The following is a 15,000-nucleotide window of genomic DNA, read 5'->3' on the forward strand; positions in this document are numbered from 1 at the left end:
GAAAGAGAGAGAGAGAGAGAGAGTGACGGAGAGGTTTAGGGAGGGAATTCCAGAGCTCGGGGCCCCCCAGCCAAGTGAAGGCACGGCCGCCGATGGTGGAGCGATGGGAATCAGGGAGGGAGGATGGGAGAGAGGCTGGAATTGGAGGAGCACAGATATCTCGGAGGGTCGTAGGGGGCTGGAGGAGGTTACAGAGATAGGGAGGGGTGTAGGAGGGCTGGAGGAGGTTATAGAGATAGGGAGGGTTGAAGGGGCTGGAGGAGGTTACACACATAGGGAGGGTGTAGGGGCTGGAGGAGGATACAGAGATAGGGAGGGTTGTAGGGACTGGAAGAGGTTACAGAGATAGGGAGGGCTGTAGGAACTGGAGGAGGTTACAGAGATAGGGAGGGTTGTAGGGACTGGAGGAGATTACAGAAATAGGGAGGGTTGTAGGGGCTGGAGGAGGTTACAGAGATAGGGAGGGTGGTAGGGGCTGGAGGAAGTTACAGAGATAGGGAGGTGTGTAGGGACTGGAGGAGGTTACAGAGATAGGGAGGGGTGTAGGGACTGGAGGAGGTTACAGAGATAGGGAGGGATGTAGGGACTGGAGGAGGTTACAGAGATAGGGAGGGTTGTAGGGGCTGGAGGAGCTTACAGAGATAGGGAGGGGTGTAGGGACTGGAGGAGGTTACAGAGATAGGGAGGGGTGTAGGGACTGGAGGAGGTTACAGAGATAGGGAGGGGTGTAGGGGCTGGAGGAGCTTACAGAAATAGGGAGGGTTGTAGGGACTGGAGGAGGTTACAGAGATAGGGAGGGGTGTAGGGACTGGAGGAGGTTACAGAGATAGGGAGGGGTGTAGGGGGCTGGAGGAGGTTACAGAAATAGGGAGGGTTGTAGGGACTGGAGGAGGTTACAGAGATAGGGAGAAGTGTAGGGACTGGAAGAGGTTACAGAGATAGGGAGGGGTGTAGGGGATGGAGGAGGTTACAGAGATAGGGAGGGGTGTAGGGACTGGAGAAGGTTACAGAGAGAGGGAGGGGAGTAGGGACTGGAGGAGGTTCCAGAGATAGGGAGGGGTGTAGGGGCTGGAGGAGGTTACATAGATAGGGAGGGGTGTAGAGGACTGGAGGAGGTGATAGAGATAGGGAGGGTTGTAGGGGCTGGAGGAGGTGACAGAGATAGGGAGGGCTGTAGGTGCTGGAGGAGGTTACAGAGATAGGGAGGGTTGTAGGGGCTGGAGGAAGTTACAGAGATAGGCAGGGGTGTAGGGGCTGGAGGAGGTTACAGAGATAGGGAGGTGTGTAGGGACTGGAGGAGGTTACAGAGATAGGGAGGGGTGTAGGGACTGGAGGAGGTTACAGAGATAGGGAGGGGTGTAGGGGGCTGGAGGAGGTTACAGAAATAGGGAGGGTTGTAGGGACTGGAGGAGGTTACAGAGATAGGGAGAGGTGTAGGGACTGGAGGAGGTTACAGAGGTGGGGAGGTTGAAGGGGCTGGAGAAGGTTATAGAGATAGGGAGGGGTGAATGGGCTGGAGGAGGTGACAGAGAAGGGAGGGTTGTAGGGAATGGAGGAGTTTACAGAGATAGGGAGGGGTGCAGGGACTGGAGGAGGTTATAGACATAGGGAGGGGTGTAGGGGCTGGAGGAGGTGACAGAGATAGGGAGGGGTGTAGGGGCCTGAGGAGGTTACAGAGATAGGGAAGGTTGTAGGGAATGGAGGAGGTTACAGAGATAGGGAGGGGTGTAGGGACTGGAGGAGGTGACAGAGATAGGGAGGGTTGTAGGGGCTGGAGCAGGTTACAGAGATAAGGTGGGGTGTAGGGGCTGGAGGAGTTTACAGAGATAGGGAGGGGTGTAGGGGCTGGTGGAGGTTACAGAGATAGGGAAGGGTGTAGGGGCTGGAGGAGGTCACAGAGATAGGGAGGGGTGTAGGGATCTGGAGGAGGTTACAGAGATAGGGAGTGTTGTAGGGGCTGGAGGAGGTTACAGAGATAGGGAGGGTTGTAGAGGCTGGAGGAGGTTACAGAGATAGGGAGGTGTGTAGGGACTGGAGGAGGTTACAGAGATAGGTGGGGTCGTAGGGGCTGGAGGAGGTTACAGAGATAGGGAGGGGTGTAGGGGCTGGAGGAGGTTACAGAGATAGGGAGGGTTGTAGGTGCTGGAGGAGGTTACAGATAGGGAGGGGTGTAGGGGCTGGAGGAGGTTACAGAGATAGGGAGCTGTGTAGGGGCTGGAGGAGGTTACAGAGATAGGGAGGGGTGTAGGGGCTGGAGGACGTTACAGAGATAGGGAGCTGTGTAGGAGCTGGAGGAGGCTACAGAGATAGGGAGGGTTGTAGGGGCTGGAGGAGGTTACAGAGATAGGGAGGGTTGTAAGGGCTGGAGGAGGTTACAGAGATAGGGAGGGGTGAAGGGGACTGGAGGAGGTTACAGGGATAGGGATGGGTGTAGGGGCTGGAGGAGGTTACAGAGACAGGAAGGGTGTAGGGGCTGGAGGAGGTTACAGAGATAGGGAGGGTTGTAGGGCTGGAGGAGGTTACAGAGATAGGGAGGGGTGTAGGGGCTGGAGGAGGTTACAGAGATAGGGAGGGTTGTAGGGGACTGGAAGAGGTTACAGAGATGGGGAGGGGTGTGGGGCTGGAGGAGGTTACAGAGATAGGGAGGGGTGTAGGTGCTGGAGGAGGTTACAGAAATAGGTGGGGTCGTAGGGGCTGGAGGAGGTTACAGAGATAGGGAGGGTCGTAGGGGCTGGAGGAGGTTACAGAGATAGGTGGGGTCGTAGGGGCGGGAGGAGGTCACAGAGATAAGGAGGGGTGTAGGGATCTGGAGGAGGTTACAGAGATAAGGAGGGTTGTAGAGGCTGGAGGAGGTTACAGAGATAGGGAGGGGTGTAGGGGCTGGAGGTGGTTACAGAGATAGGTGGGGTCGTAGGGGCTGGAGGAGGTTACAGAGATAGGGAGGGATGTAGAGACTGGAGGAGATAACAGAGATAGGGAGGGTTGTAGGTGCTGGAGGAGGTTACAGAGATAGGGAGGGGTGTAGGGGCTGGAGGAGGTTACAGAGATAGGGAGCTGAAAAGGGGCTGGAGGAGGTTACAGAGATAGGGAGCTCTGTAGGGGCTGGAGGAGGTTACAGAGATAGGGAGGGGTGTAGGGGCTGGAGGAGGTTACAGAGATAGGGAGCTGTGCAGGGGCTGGAGGAGGCTACAGAGATAGGGAGGGTTGTATGGGCTGGAGGAGGTTACAGAGATAGGGAGGGGTGTAGGGGCTGGTGGAGGTTACAGAGATAGGGAGGGTTGTAGGGGCTGGTGGAGGTTACAGAGATAGGGAGGGTTGTAGGGGCTGGAGGAGGTTACAGAGATAGGGAGGGGTGTAGGGGCTGGAGGAGGTTACAGAGATAGGGAGGGTTGTAGTGGCTGGAGGAGGTTACAGAGATAGGGAGGGGTGTAGGGGACTGGAGGAGGTTACAGAGACAGGAAGGGTGTAGGGGCTGGAGGAGGTTACAGAGATAGGAAGGGTGTAGGGGCTGGAGGAGGTTACAGAGACAGGAAGGGTGTAGGGGCTGGAGGAGGTTACAGAGATAGGGAGGGTTGTAGGGCTGGAGGAGGTTACAGAGATAGGGAGGGATGTAGAGACTGGAGGAGGTTACAGAGATAGGGAGGGGTGTAGGGGCTGGAGGAGGTTACAGAGATAGGGAGGGTTGTAGTTGCTGGAGGAGGTTACAGAGATAGGGAGCTGTGTAGGGGCTGGAGGAGGTTACAGAGATAGGTAGGGTTGTAGGGGCTGGAGGAGGTTACAGAGATAGGAAGGGTTGTAGGGGCTGGTGGAGGTTATAGAGATAGGAAGGGTTGTAGGGGCTGGTGGAGGTTACAGAGATAGGGAGGGGTGTAGGGACTGGAGGAGGTTACAGAGATAGGGAGCTGTGCAGGGGCTGGAGGAGGCTACAGAGATAGGGAGGGTTGTATGGGCTGGAGGAGGTTACAGAGATAGGGAGGGGTGTAGGGACTGGAGGAGGTTACAGAGATAGGGAGGGGTGTAGGGGGCTGGAGGAGGTTACTAAAATAGGGAGGGTTGTAGGGACTGGAGGAGGTTACAGAGATAGGGAGAAGTGTAGGGACTGGAAGAGGTTACAGAGATAGGGAGGGGTGTAGGTGCTGGAGGAGGTTACAGAGATAGGGAGGGTTGTAGGGGCTGGAGGAGGTTACAGAGATAGGGAGGGTTGTAGGGGCTGGAGGAAGTTACAGAGATAGGCAGGGGTGTAGGGGCTGGAGGAGGTTACAGAGATAGGGAGGTGTGTAGGGACTGGAGGAGGTTACAGAGATAGGGAGGGGTGTAGGGACTGGAGGAGGTTACAGAGATAGGGAGGGGTGTAGGTGCTGGAGGAGGTTACAGAGATAGGGAGGGGTGTAGGGGACTGGAGGAGGTGACAGAGATAGGGAGAGTTGTAGGGAATGGAGGAGGTTACAGAGGTGGGGAGGTTGAAGGGGCTGGAGGAGGTTATAGAGATAGGGAGGGGTGAATGGGCTGGAGGAGGTGACAGAGAAGGGAGGGTTGTAGGGAATGGAGGAGTTTACAGAGATAGGGAGGGGTGCAGGGACTGGAGGAGGTTATAGACATAGGGAGGGGTGTAGGGGCTGGAGGAGGTTACAGAGATAGGGAGGGGTGTAGGGGCTGGAGGAGGTGACAGAGATAGGGAGGGGTGTAGGGGCCTGAGGAGGTTACAGAGATAGGGAAGGTTGTAGGGAATGGAGGAGGTTACAGAGATAGGGAGGGGTGTAGGGACTGGAGAAGGTGACAGAGATAGGGGTAGGGTGTAGGGGCTGGAGGGGTTACAGAGATAGGGAGGGGTGAAGGGGACTGGAGGAGGTTACAGAGATAGGGAGGGGTGTAGGAGTTGGAGGAGGTTACAGAGATAGGGAGGGTTGTAGGGGCTGGAGCAGGTTACAGAGATAAGGTGGGGTGTAGGGGCTGGAGGAGTTTACAGAGATAGGGAAGGGTGTAGGGGCTGGAGGAGGTGACAGAGATTGGGAGGGGTGTAGGGATCTGGAGGAGGTTACAGAGATAGGGAGTGTTGTAGGGGCTGGAGGAGGTTACAGAGATAGGGAGGGTTGTAGAGGCTGGAGGAGGTTACAGAGATAGGGAGGTGTGTAGGGACTGGAGGAGGTTACAGAGATAGGGAGGGTTGTAGGGGCTGGAGGAGGTTACAGAGATAGGTGGGGTCGTAGGGGCTGGAGGTGGTTACAGAGATAGGGAGGGGTGTAGGGGCTGGTGGAGGTTACAGAGATAGGGAGGGTTGTAGGTGCTGGAGGAGGTTACAGATCGGGAGGGGTGTAGGGGCTGGAGGAGGTTACAGAGATAGGGAGCTGTGTAGGGGCTGGAGGAGGTTACAGAGATAGGGAGGGGTGTAGGGGCTGGAGGACGTTACAGAGATAGGGAGCTGTGTAGGGGCTGGAGGAGGTTACAAAAATAGGGAGGGGTGTAGGGGCTGGAGGAGGTTACAGAGATGGGGAGCTGTGTAGGAGCTGGAGGAGGTTACAGAGATAGGGAGGGTTGTAGGGGCTGGAGGAGGTTACAGAGATAGGGAGGTGTGTAGGGGACTGGAGGAGGTTACAGGGACAGGGATGGGTGTAGGGGCTGGAGGAGGTTACAGAGACAGGAAGGGTGTAGGGGCTGGAGGAGGTTACAGAGATAGGGAGGGTTGTAGGGCTGGAGGAGGTTACAGAGATAGGGAGGGATGTAGAGACTGGAGGAGGTTACAGAGATAGGGAGGGGTGTAGGGGCTGGAGGAGGTTACAGAGATAGGGAGCTGTGTAGGGGCTGGAGGAGGTTACAGAGATAGGGAGCTGTGTAGGGGCTGGAGGAGGTTACAGAGATAGGGAGCTGTGTAGGGGCTGGAGGAGGTTACAGAGATAGGGAGCTGTGCAGGGGCTGGAGGAGGCTATAGAGATAGGGAGGGTTGTAGGGGCAGGAGGAGGTTACAGAGATAGGGAGGGTTGTAGGGGCTGGTGGAGGTTACAGAGATAGGGAGGGTTGTAGGGGCTGGTGGAGGGTACAGAGATAGGGAGGGTTGTAGGGGCTGGTGGAGGTTACAGAGATAGGGACGGTTGTAGGGGCTGGAGGAGGTTACAGAGATAGGGAGGGGTGTAGGAGCTGGAGGAGGTTACAGAGATAGGGAGGGTTGTAGGGGCTGGCGGAGGTTACAGAGATAGGGAGGGGTGTGGGGGACTGGAGGAGGTTACAGGTATAGGGATGGGTGTAGGGGCTGGAGGAGGTTACAGAGACTGGAAGGGTGTAGGGGCTGGAGGAGGTTACAAAGATAGGGAGGGTTGTAGGGCTGGAGGAGGTTACAGAGATAGGGAGGGGTGTAGGGACTGGAGGAGGTTACAGAGATAGGGAGGGGAGTAGGGGCTGGAGGAGGTTCCAGAGATAGGGAGGGGTGTAGGGGCTGGAGGAGGTTACAGAGATAGGGAGGGGTGTAGGGGACTGGAGGAGGTGACAGAAATAGGGAGGGGTGTAGGGACTGGAGGAGGTTACAGAAATAGGGAGAGTTGTAGGGAATGGAGGAGGTTACAGAGGTAGGGAGGTTGAAGGGGCTGGAGGAGGTGACAGAAATAGGGAGGGGTGTAGGGACTGGAGGAGGTTACAGAGATAGGGAGGGGTGCAGGGACTGGAGGAGGTTACAGACATAGGGAGGGGTGTAGGGGCTGGCGGAGGTTACAGAGATAGGGAGGGTTGTAGGGGCTGGTGGAGGTTACAGAGATAGGGAGGGTTGTAGGGGCTGGAGGAGGTTACAGAGATAGGGAGGGGTGTAGGGGCTGGAGGAGGTTACAGAGATAGGGACCTGTGCAGGGGCTGGAGGAGGTTACAGAGATAGGGAGGGGTGTAGGGACTGGAGGAGGTTACAGGGATAGGGATGGGTGTAGGGGCTGGAGGAGGTTACAGAGACAGGAAGGGTGTAGGGGCTGGAGGAGGTTACAGAGATAGGGAGGGTTGTAGGGCTGGAGGAGGTTACAGAGATAGGGAGGGGTGTAGGGGCTGGAGGAGGTTACAGAGATAGGGAGGGGTGTAGTGGCTGGAGGAGGTTACAGAGATAAGGAGGGTTGTAGGGACTGGAAGAGGTTACAGAGATAGGGAGGGGTGTGGGGCTGGAGGAGGTTACAGAGATAGGGAGGGTTTTAGGGGCTGGAGGAGGTTACAGAGATAGGTGGGGCCGTAGGGGCTGGAGGAGGTTACAGAGATAGGGAGGGTTGTAGGGGCTGGAGGAGGTTACAGAGATAGGTGGGGTCGTAGGGGCTGGAGGTTACAGAGATAGGGAGGGTTGTAGGGGCTGGAGGAGGTTACAGAGATAGGGAGGGTTGTAGGGGCTGGAGGAGGTTACAGAGATAGGGAGGGGTGTAGGGGCTGGAGGAGGTTACAGAGATAGGTGGGGTCGTAGGGGCTGGAGGAGGTTACAGAGATAGGGAGGGTTGTAGGACCTGGAGAAGGTTACAGAGATAGGGAGGGTTGTAGGGTCTGGAGGAGGTTACAGAGATAGGTGGGTTTTTTTTGAGGGGGGGGGGGGTCCGTAGTGCCCGCGGAATGTTGTGGAATCGGCGGGGTGGAGACCCCAAAGCGGGGCAGTGCCGTGGACTGGCTGAGCGGTCAGCAGCTGGTGCTGAAACCCGGGGTTGAGAAGGTTCAAGTCTGGTCTTGCTTCGGCGTTTGGGGTGTCCGGTGGGTGAGAGGCACTCGAGCAAGGCAGTGTCATGTTCCCAGGCCGAGGTACATGCCCAGACCTGTACATCACAGCTGGTAACCGAGTATTCAAAATAACATCTCAGCTTCTGGGAAGTCGGGTTTCGTCATCAGGAACCTGCACAGCCGGCCACAGTTTCTCTCTCTCCCGCTGACGCTGTTCACTTCTTGCAAACGTTGCCCGTCAGCTGCAGGGAGCTGTGAGCCCAAAGTATCGAGCTGCCGGCTTCCACCGCTTGCAGCTCGATGTGAAACTCGGTCCAGCTTTACTCTCCTCGGCTGCTTCCTGCCGGGTTTCACTGTGTCCACGGCACTCGGTCAATCCAGGTTCCTGTCTCTGCTCCACGTCCTTTCAGTTTCCATTTCCCCCCAACCACCCCCCCCCCCCCACCACACACCCCCCCCCCCCACATCCCCTCCCACACACCCCCTCCCACACACCCCCTCCCACACACACCCCCCCACACACACCCCCCCACACACACAGCCCCACACACACACAGCCCCACACACACACAGCCCCACACACACACAGCCCCACACACACACAGCCCCACACACACACCCTCACACACACACCCTCACACACACACCCTCACACACACACCCTCACACACACACACCCTCACAAACACACACACTCACAAACACACACACACACAAACACACACACACACACCCCCTCACAAACACATACACACACACCCCTCACAAACACACACACACACCCTCACAAACACACACACACACACAAACACACACACACACACAAACACACACACACACCCCTCACAAACACACACACACACACCCTCACAAACACACACACACACCCCCCCTCACAAACACACACACCCCCCCTCACAAACACACACACCCCCCCTCACAAACACACACACACCCCCTCACAAACACACACACACCCCCTCACAAACACACACACACACACACACCCCCTCACACACACACACACACACACACACACACACACACACACCCTCACACACACCCTCACACACACCCTCACACACACCCTCACACACACCCTCACACACACCCTCACACACACACACACACACCCCCTCACAAACACACACACACACCCCCTCACAAACACACACACACACCCTCACAAACACACACACACACACACCCTCACAAACACACAAACACACACACCCTCACAAACACACACACACACACACCCTCACAAACACACACACACACACACCCTCACAAACACACACACACACACCCTCACAAACACACACACACACACCCTCACAAACACACACACCCTCACAAACACACACACCCTCACAAACACACACACACACACACCCTCACAAACACACACACACACCCCCTCACAAACACACAAACACACACACCCTCACAAACACACAAACACACACACCCTCACAAACACACAAACACACACACCCTCACAAACACACACACACACACACCCTCACAAACACACACACACACACCACTTTCCCTCATGTGCACTCACCATTCATCTTACTGAAACCCACAGCCACCCGCACCCCCCCGTCTCTCTCTCGCTCTCTCCCCCATTCACCCGCACCCACCCCCTCACGCATGCACACACGGCCCTTCTCTCCAGTGAGCATCCACCCCCACCCCTCTCTCTCTCTCTCTCTTTCTCACGCACATGCACACCCACTCTCTCTCTCCCACTCTCTCTCTCACGCACATGCACACCCACTCTCTCTCTCCCCCACTCTCTCTCTCACACTTGGACTGAAACCGGGCTGCTCACCCGATATCGACGAACACCGGAAATGACATCTGAAAACTCAGCCCTGCCGACCCTGCAAAGTCCCTCTCGCTAACTCCTGGGGGCTAGTGCCAAAATTGGGAGAGCTGTCTCACAGACTAGTCAAGCAACAGCCTGACATAGTCATCCTCACGGAATCATACCTTACAGACAATGTCCCAGACACCACCATCACAATCCCTGGGTATCTCCTGTCCCACCGGCCGGACATACAGTGGTATACAGTCAGGAGGGAGTTGCCCTGAGTCCTCAACATCAACTCCGGACCCTATGAAGTCTCATGGCATCAGGTCAAACATGGGCAAGGAAACCTCCTGCTGATCACCACGTACCACCCTCCCTCAGCTGATGAATCAGCGCCTCCTCCATGTTGAACCTCACTTGGAGGAGGCACTGAGGGTGGCAAGGGCACAGAATGTACTCTGGGTGGGGGACTTCAATGTCCATCAGCAAGAGTAGCTCAGTAGCACCACTACTGACCGAGCTGGCCGAGTCCTAAAGGACATAGCGGCTAGACTGGGTCTGCGGCAGGTGGTGAGGGAACCAACAAGAGGGAAAAACATACTTGACCTCATCCTCCCCAACCTGCCTGCCACAGATGCATCTGTCCATGACAGTATAGGCAGGAATGACCACCGCACAGTCCTTGTGGAGACAAAGTCCCACCTTCACATTGAGGATACCCTCCATCCTGTTGTGTGGCACTAACACCCTGCTCAATGGGATAGATTTCAAACAGATCCAGCAACTCAAGACTGGGCATCCATGAGGTGCTGTGGGACATCAGCAGCAGCAGAATTGCACTCGAACACAATCTGTAACCTCATGGTCCAGCATATCCCCCACTCCACCATTACCATCAAGTCTGGGAATCAGCCCTGGTTCAGTGAAGAGAGCAGGAGGACATGTCAGGAGCAGCACCAGGCACACCTAAAACTGAGGTGTCAACCTGGTGAAGCTATAAAACAGGACTACTTGCGTGCCAAACAGCATAAGCAGCAAGTGATAGACAGAGCAATGCAATCCCTTTAAGGCATCATTTAAATATTACCTGGATGAGCACTTGGCACGTCACAACATTCAAGGCTGCGGGCCAAGTGCTGGTAAATGGGATTAGGGAGGTAGGTCACAGGTGTTTCTCACGTGTCGGTGCAGACTCACGATGGGCCGAAGGGCCTCCTCTGCACTCTGTGATTCTGTGATTCCACAACCAACTGATCAGATCTAAGCTCTGAAGTCCTACCACAACCAGTTGTGAATGGTGGTGGACAATTAAACAACTCACTGGAGGAGGAGGTTCCACAAATATCCCCATCCTCAATGATGGAGGAGCCCAGCACATCAGAGCAAAAGATAAGGCTGAAGCATTTTGCTACAATCTTCAGCCAGAAGTGCCGAGTGGATGATCCATCTCGGCCTCCTCCAGAGGTCCCCAGCATCACAGACGCCAGTCTCCAGCCAATTCAATTCACTCCATGTGATACCAAGAAACAGCTGAAGGCACTGGATACTGCAAAGGCTATGGGCCCTGACAATAATCCGGCAATAGTACTGAAGACTTGTGCTCCAGAACTTGCCACACCCCTAGCCAAGCTGTCCCAGTACAGTTACAACATTGGCATCTACCCAGCTATATGGAAAATTGCCCAGGTATGTCCTGTACACAAAATGCAGGACAAATCCAACCTGGCCAATTACCGCCCCATCAGTCTACTCTACATCATCAGTAAAGTAATGGAAGGAGTCATCAACAGTGTTATCAAGCAGCAACTTGCTGAGCAATAACCTGCTCACTGATGCCCAGTTTGGGTTCTGCCAGGGTCACTCAGCTCCTGACCTCATTACAGCCTTGGTTCAAACATGGACAAAAGAGCTGAACTCCTGAGGTGAGGTGAGAGTGACTGCCCTTGACATCAAGGCAGCATTTGACCGAGTGTGACATCAAGGAGCCCCAGCAAAACTGGAGTCAATGGGAATTGGGGGGAAAACTCTCCGTTGATTGGAGTCATCCCTAGCACAAAGGAAGATGGTTGTGGTTGTTGGAGGTCAGTCATCTCAGCTCCAGGACATCACTGCAGGAGTTCCTCAGTTAGTGTCCTCGGCCCAACCATCTTCAGCTGCTTCATCAATGACCTTCCTTCCATCATAAGGTCAGAAGTGGGGATGTTCGCTGATGATTGCACAATGTTCAGCACCATTCGCGACTCCTCAGATACTGAAGCAGTCCATGTCCGAATGCAGCAAGACCTGGACAGTATCCAGGCTCGGGGCTGACAAGTGGCAAGTAACATTCGGGCCACACAAGTGCCAGGCAATGACCATCTCCAACAGGAGAGACTCCAACCATAGTCCCTTGACATTCAATGGCATCACCATCACTGAATCCCCCGCTATTTAAGGTAAGGGGCAGGAGGTTTAGAGGGGATGTGAGGAAGAGTTTTTTCACCCAGAGGGTGGTGGGAATATGGAACTCACTGTCTGAAAGGGTGGTGGAGGCAGATACCCTCATTTCAGAAGTATTTGGATGTGCACTTGCGATGCCATGGCACAAAAAGCTATGGGCCTAGTGCTGGAAAATGGGACTAGAAAAGTAAGGTACCTGTTTGACCGGCGCAAACTCAATGGGCCGAGGGGCCTTTTTCTGTGCTGTAGAACTCTATAACTATGACTAAGACGATCAACATCCTGGGGGTTACCATTGACAAGAAACTGAACCGGATCAGCCATATAAATACTGTGGTTACAAGAACAGGTCAGAGGCTGGGAATCCTGTGGAGAGTCACTCACCTCCTGACTCCCCCCCACAAAAAGCCTGTCCACCATCTACAAGGCACAAGTCAGGAGTGTGATGGGACACTCCCCACTCGCCTGGATGAGTGCGGCTCCCACAACACTCGAGAAGCTCGACACCGTCCAGGACAAAGCAGCCCCCGCTCGATGGGGCACCCCATCCACAAACATTCACTCCCTCCACCACCACCACCGACACACAGGGGCAGCAGTGTGTGTACCATCTACAAGATGCACTGCAGCAACTCACCAAGGGCTCCTTCGACAGCGCCGCCCAAACCCACGACCTCTACCATCTAGAAGGACGAGGGCAGCAGACACACGGGGAACACCACCAACTGCAAGTTCCCCTCCCGAGCCACTCACCATCCCGACTTGGGAATATATCGGCCGTTCCTTCACTGTCGCTGGGGTCAAAATCCTGGAACTCCCTCCCTAACAGCGCAGTGGGTGTACCTACACCACATGGACAAAATCCTGGAACTCCCTCCCTAACAGCGCTGTGGGTGTACCTACACCACATGGACAAAATCCTGGAACTCCCTCCCTAACAGCGCCGTGGGTGTACCTACACCAAACAGGACTGCAGCGGTTCAAGAAGGCGGCTCAGCCCCCCACCCCCTTCTCAAGGGTCATTAGGGATGGGTAATAAATGCTGGGCCCACCAACACCAACAGCCCTCTCACACCCTCAATGCACTGTCTACAAACCACACACACAACCCAAACACACGTGCGTAGTCTCGCTCCCACATGCGCACCCTCACTCCCACAAATGCAAGCGCGCACCCTCACTCCCACACAAACACACACGCGCGCCCTCGCTCCCATACACACAAACACACACGCGCGCCCTCGCTCCCACACACACAAACACACACGCGCGCCCTCGCTCCCACACACACAAACACACACGCGCGCCCTCGCTCCCACACACACAAACACACACGCGCGCCCTCGCTCCCACACACACAAACACACACGCGCGCCCTCGCTCCCACACACACAAACACACACGCGCGCCCTCGCTCCCACACACACAAACACACACGCGCGCCCTCGCTCCCACACACACAAACACACACGCGCACCCTCGCTCCCACACAAACACACACGCGCACCCTCGCTCCCACACACACAAACACACACGCGCACCCAAGCTCCCACACACACAAACACACACGCGCGCCCTCGCTCCCACACACACAAACACACACGCGCGCCCTCGCTCCCACACACACAAACACACACGCGCACCCTCGCTCCCACACAAACACACACGCGCACCCTCGCTCCCACACAAACACACACGCGCACCCTCGCTCCCACACAAACACACACGCGCACCCTCGCTCCCACACAAACACACACGCGCACCCAAGCTCCCACACAAACACACACGCGCACCCTCGCTCCCACACACACAAACACACAGGCGCGCCCTCGCTCCCACACACACAAACACACACGCGCGCCCTCGCTCCCACACACACACACGCGCACCCTCGCTCCCACACACACAAACACACACATGCGCGCCCTCGCTCCCACACACACAAACACACACGCGCGCCCTCGCTCCCACACACACAAACACACACGCGCGCCCTCGCTCCCACACACACAAACACACACGCGCGCCCTCGCTCCCACACACACAAACACACACGCGCGCCCTCGCTCCCACACACACAAACACACACGCGCGCCCTCGCTCCCACACAAACACACACGCGCACCCTCGCTCCCACACAAACACACAGGCGCACCCTCGCTCCCACACAAACACACAGGCGCACCCTCGCTCCCACACACACAAAAACACGCGCACACCCTCGCTCCCACACACACACACACGCGCGCCCTCGCTCCCACACACACAAACACACAAGCGCGCCCTCGCTCCCACACACACAAACACACAAGCGCACCCTCGCTCCCACACACACAAACACACAAGCGCACCCTCGCTCCCACACACACACAAACACACACACGCGCCCTCGCTCCCACACATACACACCCCTAAATTCCCCAAGTCCCCTGGCAATTCCGGGGTTACTCATACTCGGTACAGCATGGGCCGCATTCGCCAGCACAACGCACAACCCAAAATCGAGCGTCCACTGCTGGAAGGGGTTCCGCGCTCGGACAGCACTCGCTGAACAACCCCAACCGCGCTCGGAGGCCACACCCACAACCGACTCAAGTTGAGCCGCCGGGGATCCCCCTCCCGCGGTCCGTCCGCACAACTCGAGCCCCCTCACTGACCTGTGGGCTGTCGCCTCTGGTGGTAAACGTGCAGCGCGCCCCCCTTGTCGACCCGCGTCACCACCTGGAAGTCGGTCTTGTTGAAGCGGTTCACGCGCACCACGCTGGTCTTCTGCTGTGTGTTGGCATTGTCGGAGTTGGTGGCGTACAGGTAGTTCTCGAACACGGTGAGGCCGTACAGGTGCTCGATCTGCGGGGGGGTGGAGAGGGTAGGGAGAGGGAGGAGAAGGGCTGTGAGAGGGAAGACCACCGCTTGGCAGAACATGTTCACCGCCGACCCCTCCTCCCCGAATATTCCCAACCGCTCTCCGCAAAGCACCGGCCGAACCCCGTTCCGCAGCCACTCGCGGAGAAACGCTGGAGGAGGCCATTCAGCCTGCCCTGCCCGTGCTGTACCCACCCACCCCGGCAAGAGCGGCC

At 56.4% G+C, this 15,000-nt stretch overlaps 1 protein-coding gene across 1 annotated transcript in view; it reads right to left on the reverse strand.

The window, feature by feature from the left end:
* LOC121273234 (low-density lipoprotein receptor-related protein 1-like) overlaps positions 1-15,000 on the reverse strand; it is a 428,870-nt gene that overhangs the window by 253,279 nt on the left and 160,591 nt on the right. Inside the window, exon 9 of the mRNA XM_041180254.1 lies at positions 14,581-14,770. Within this exon, the coding sequence (XP_041036188.1) occupies positions 14,581-14,770 (190 nt within the window). The remainder of the gene's footprint in view (positions 1-14,580; positions 14,771-15,000) is intronic.

Source organism: Carcharodon carcharias, chromosome X (genome assembly GCF_017639515.1).
Source record: "Carcharodon carcharias isolate sCarCar2 chromosome X, sCarCar2.pri, whole genome shotgun sequence".
In the NCBI taxonomy this organism is placed as follows: Eukaryota; Metazoa; Chordata; class Chondrichthyes; order Lamniformes; family Lamnidae; genus Carcharodon; species Carcharodon carcharias.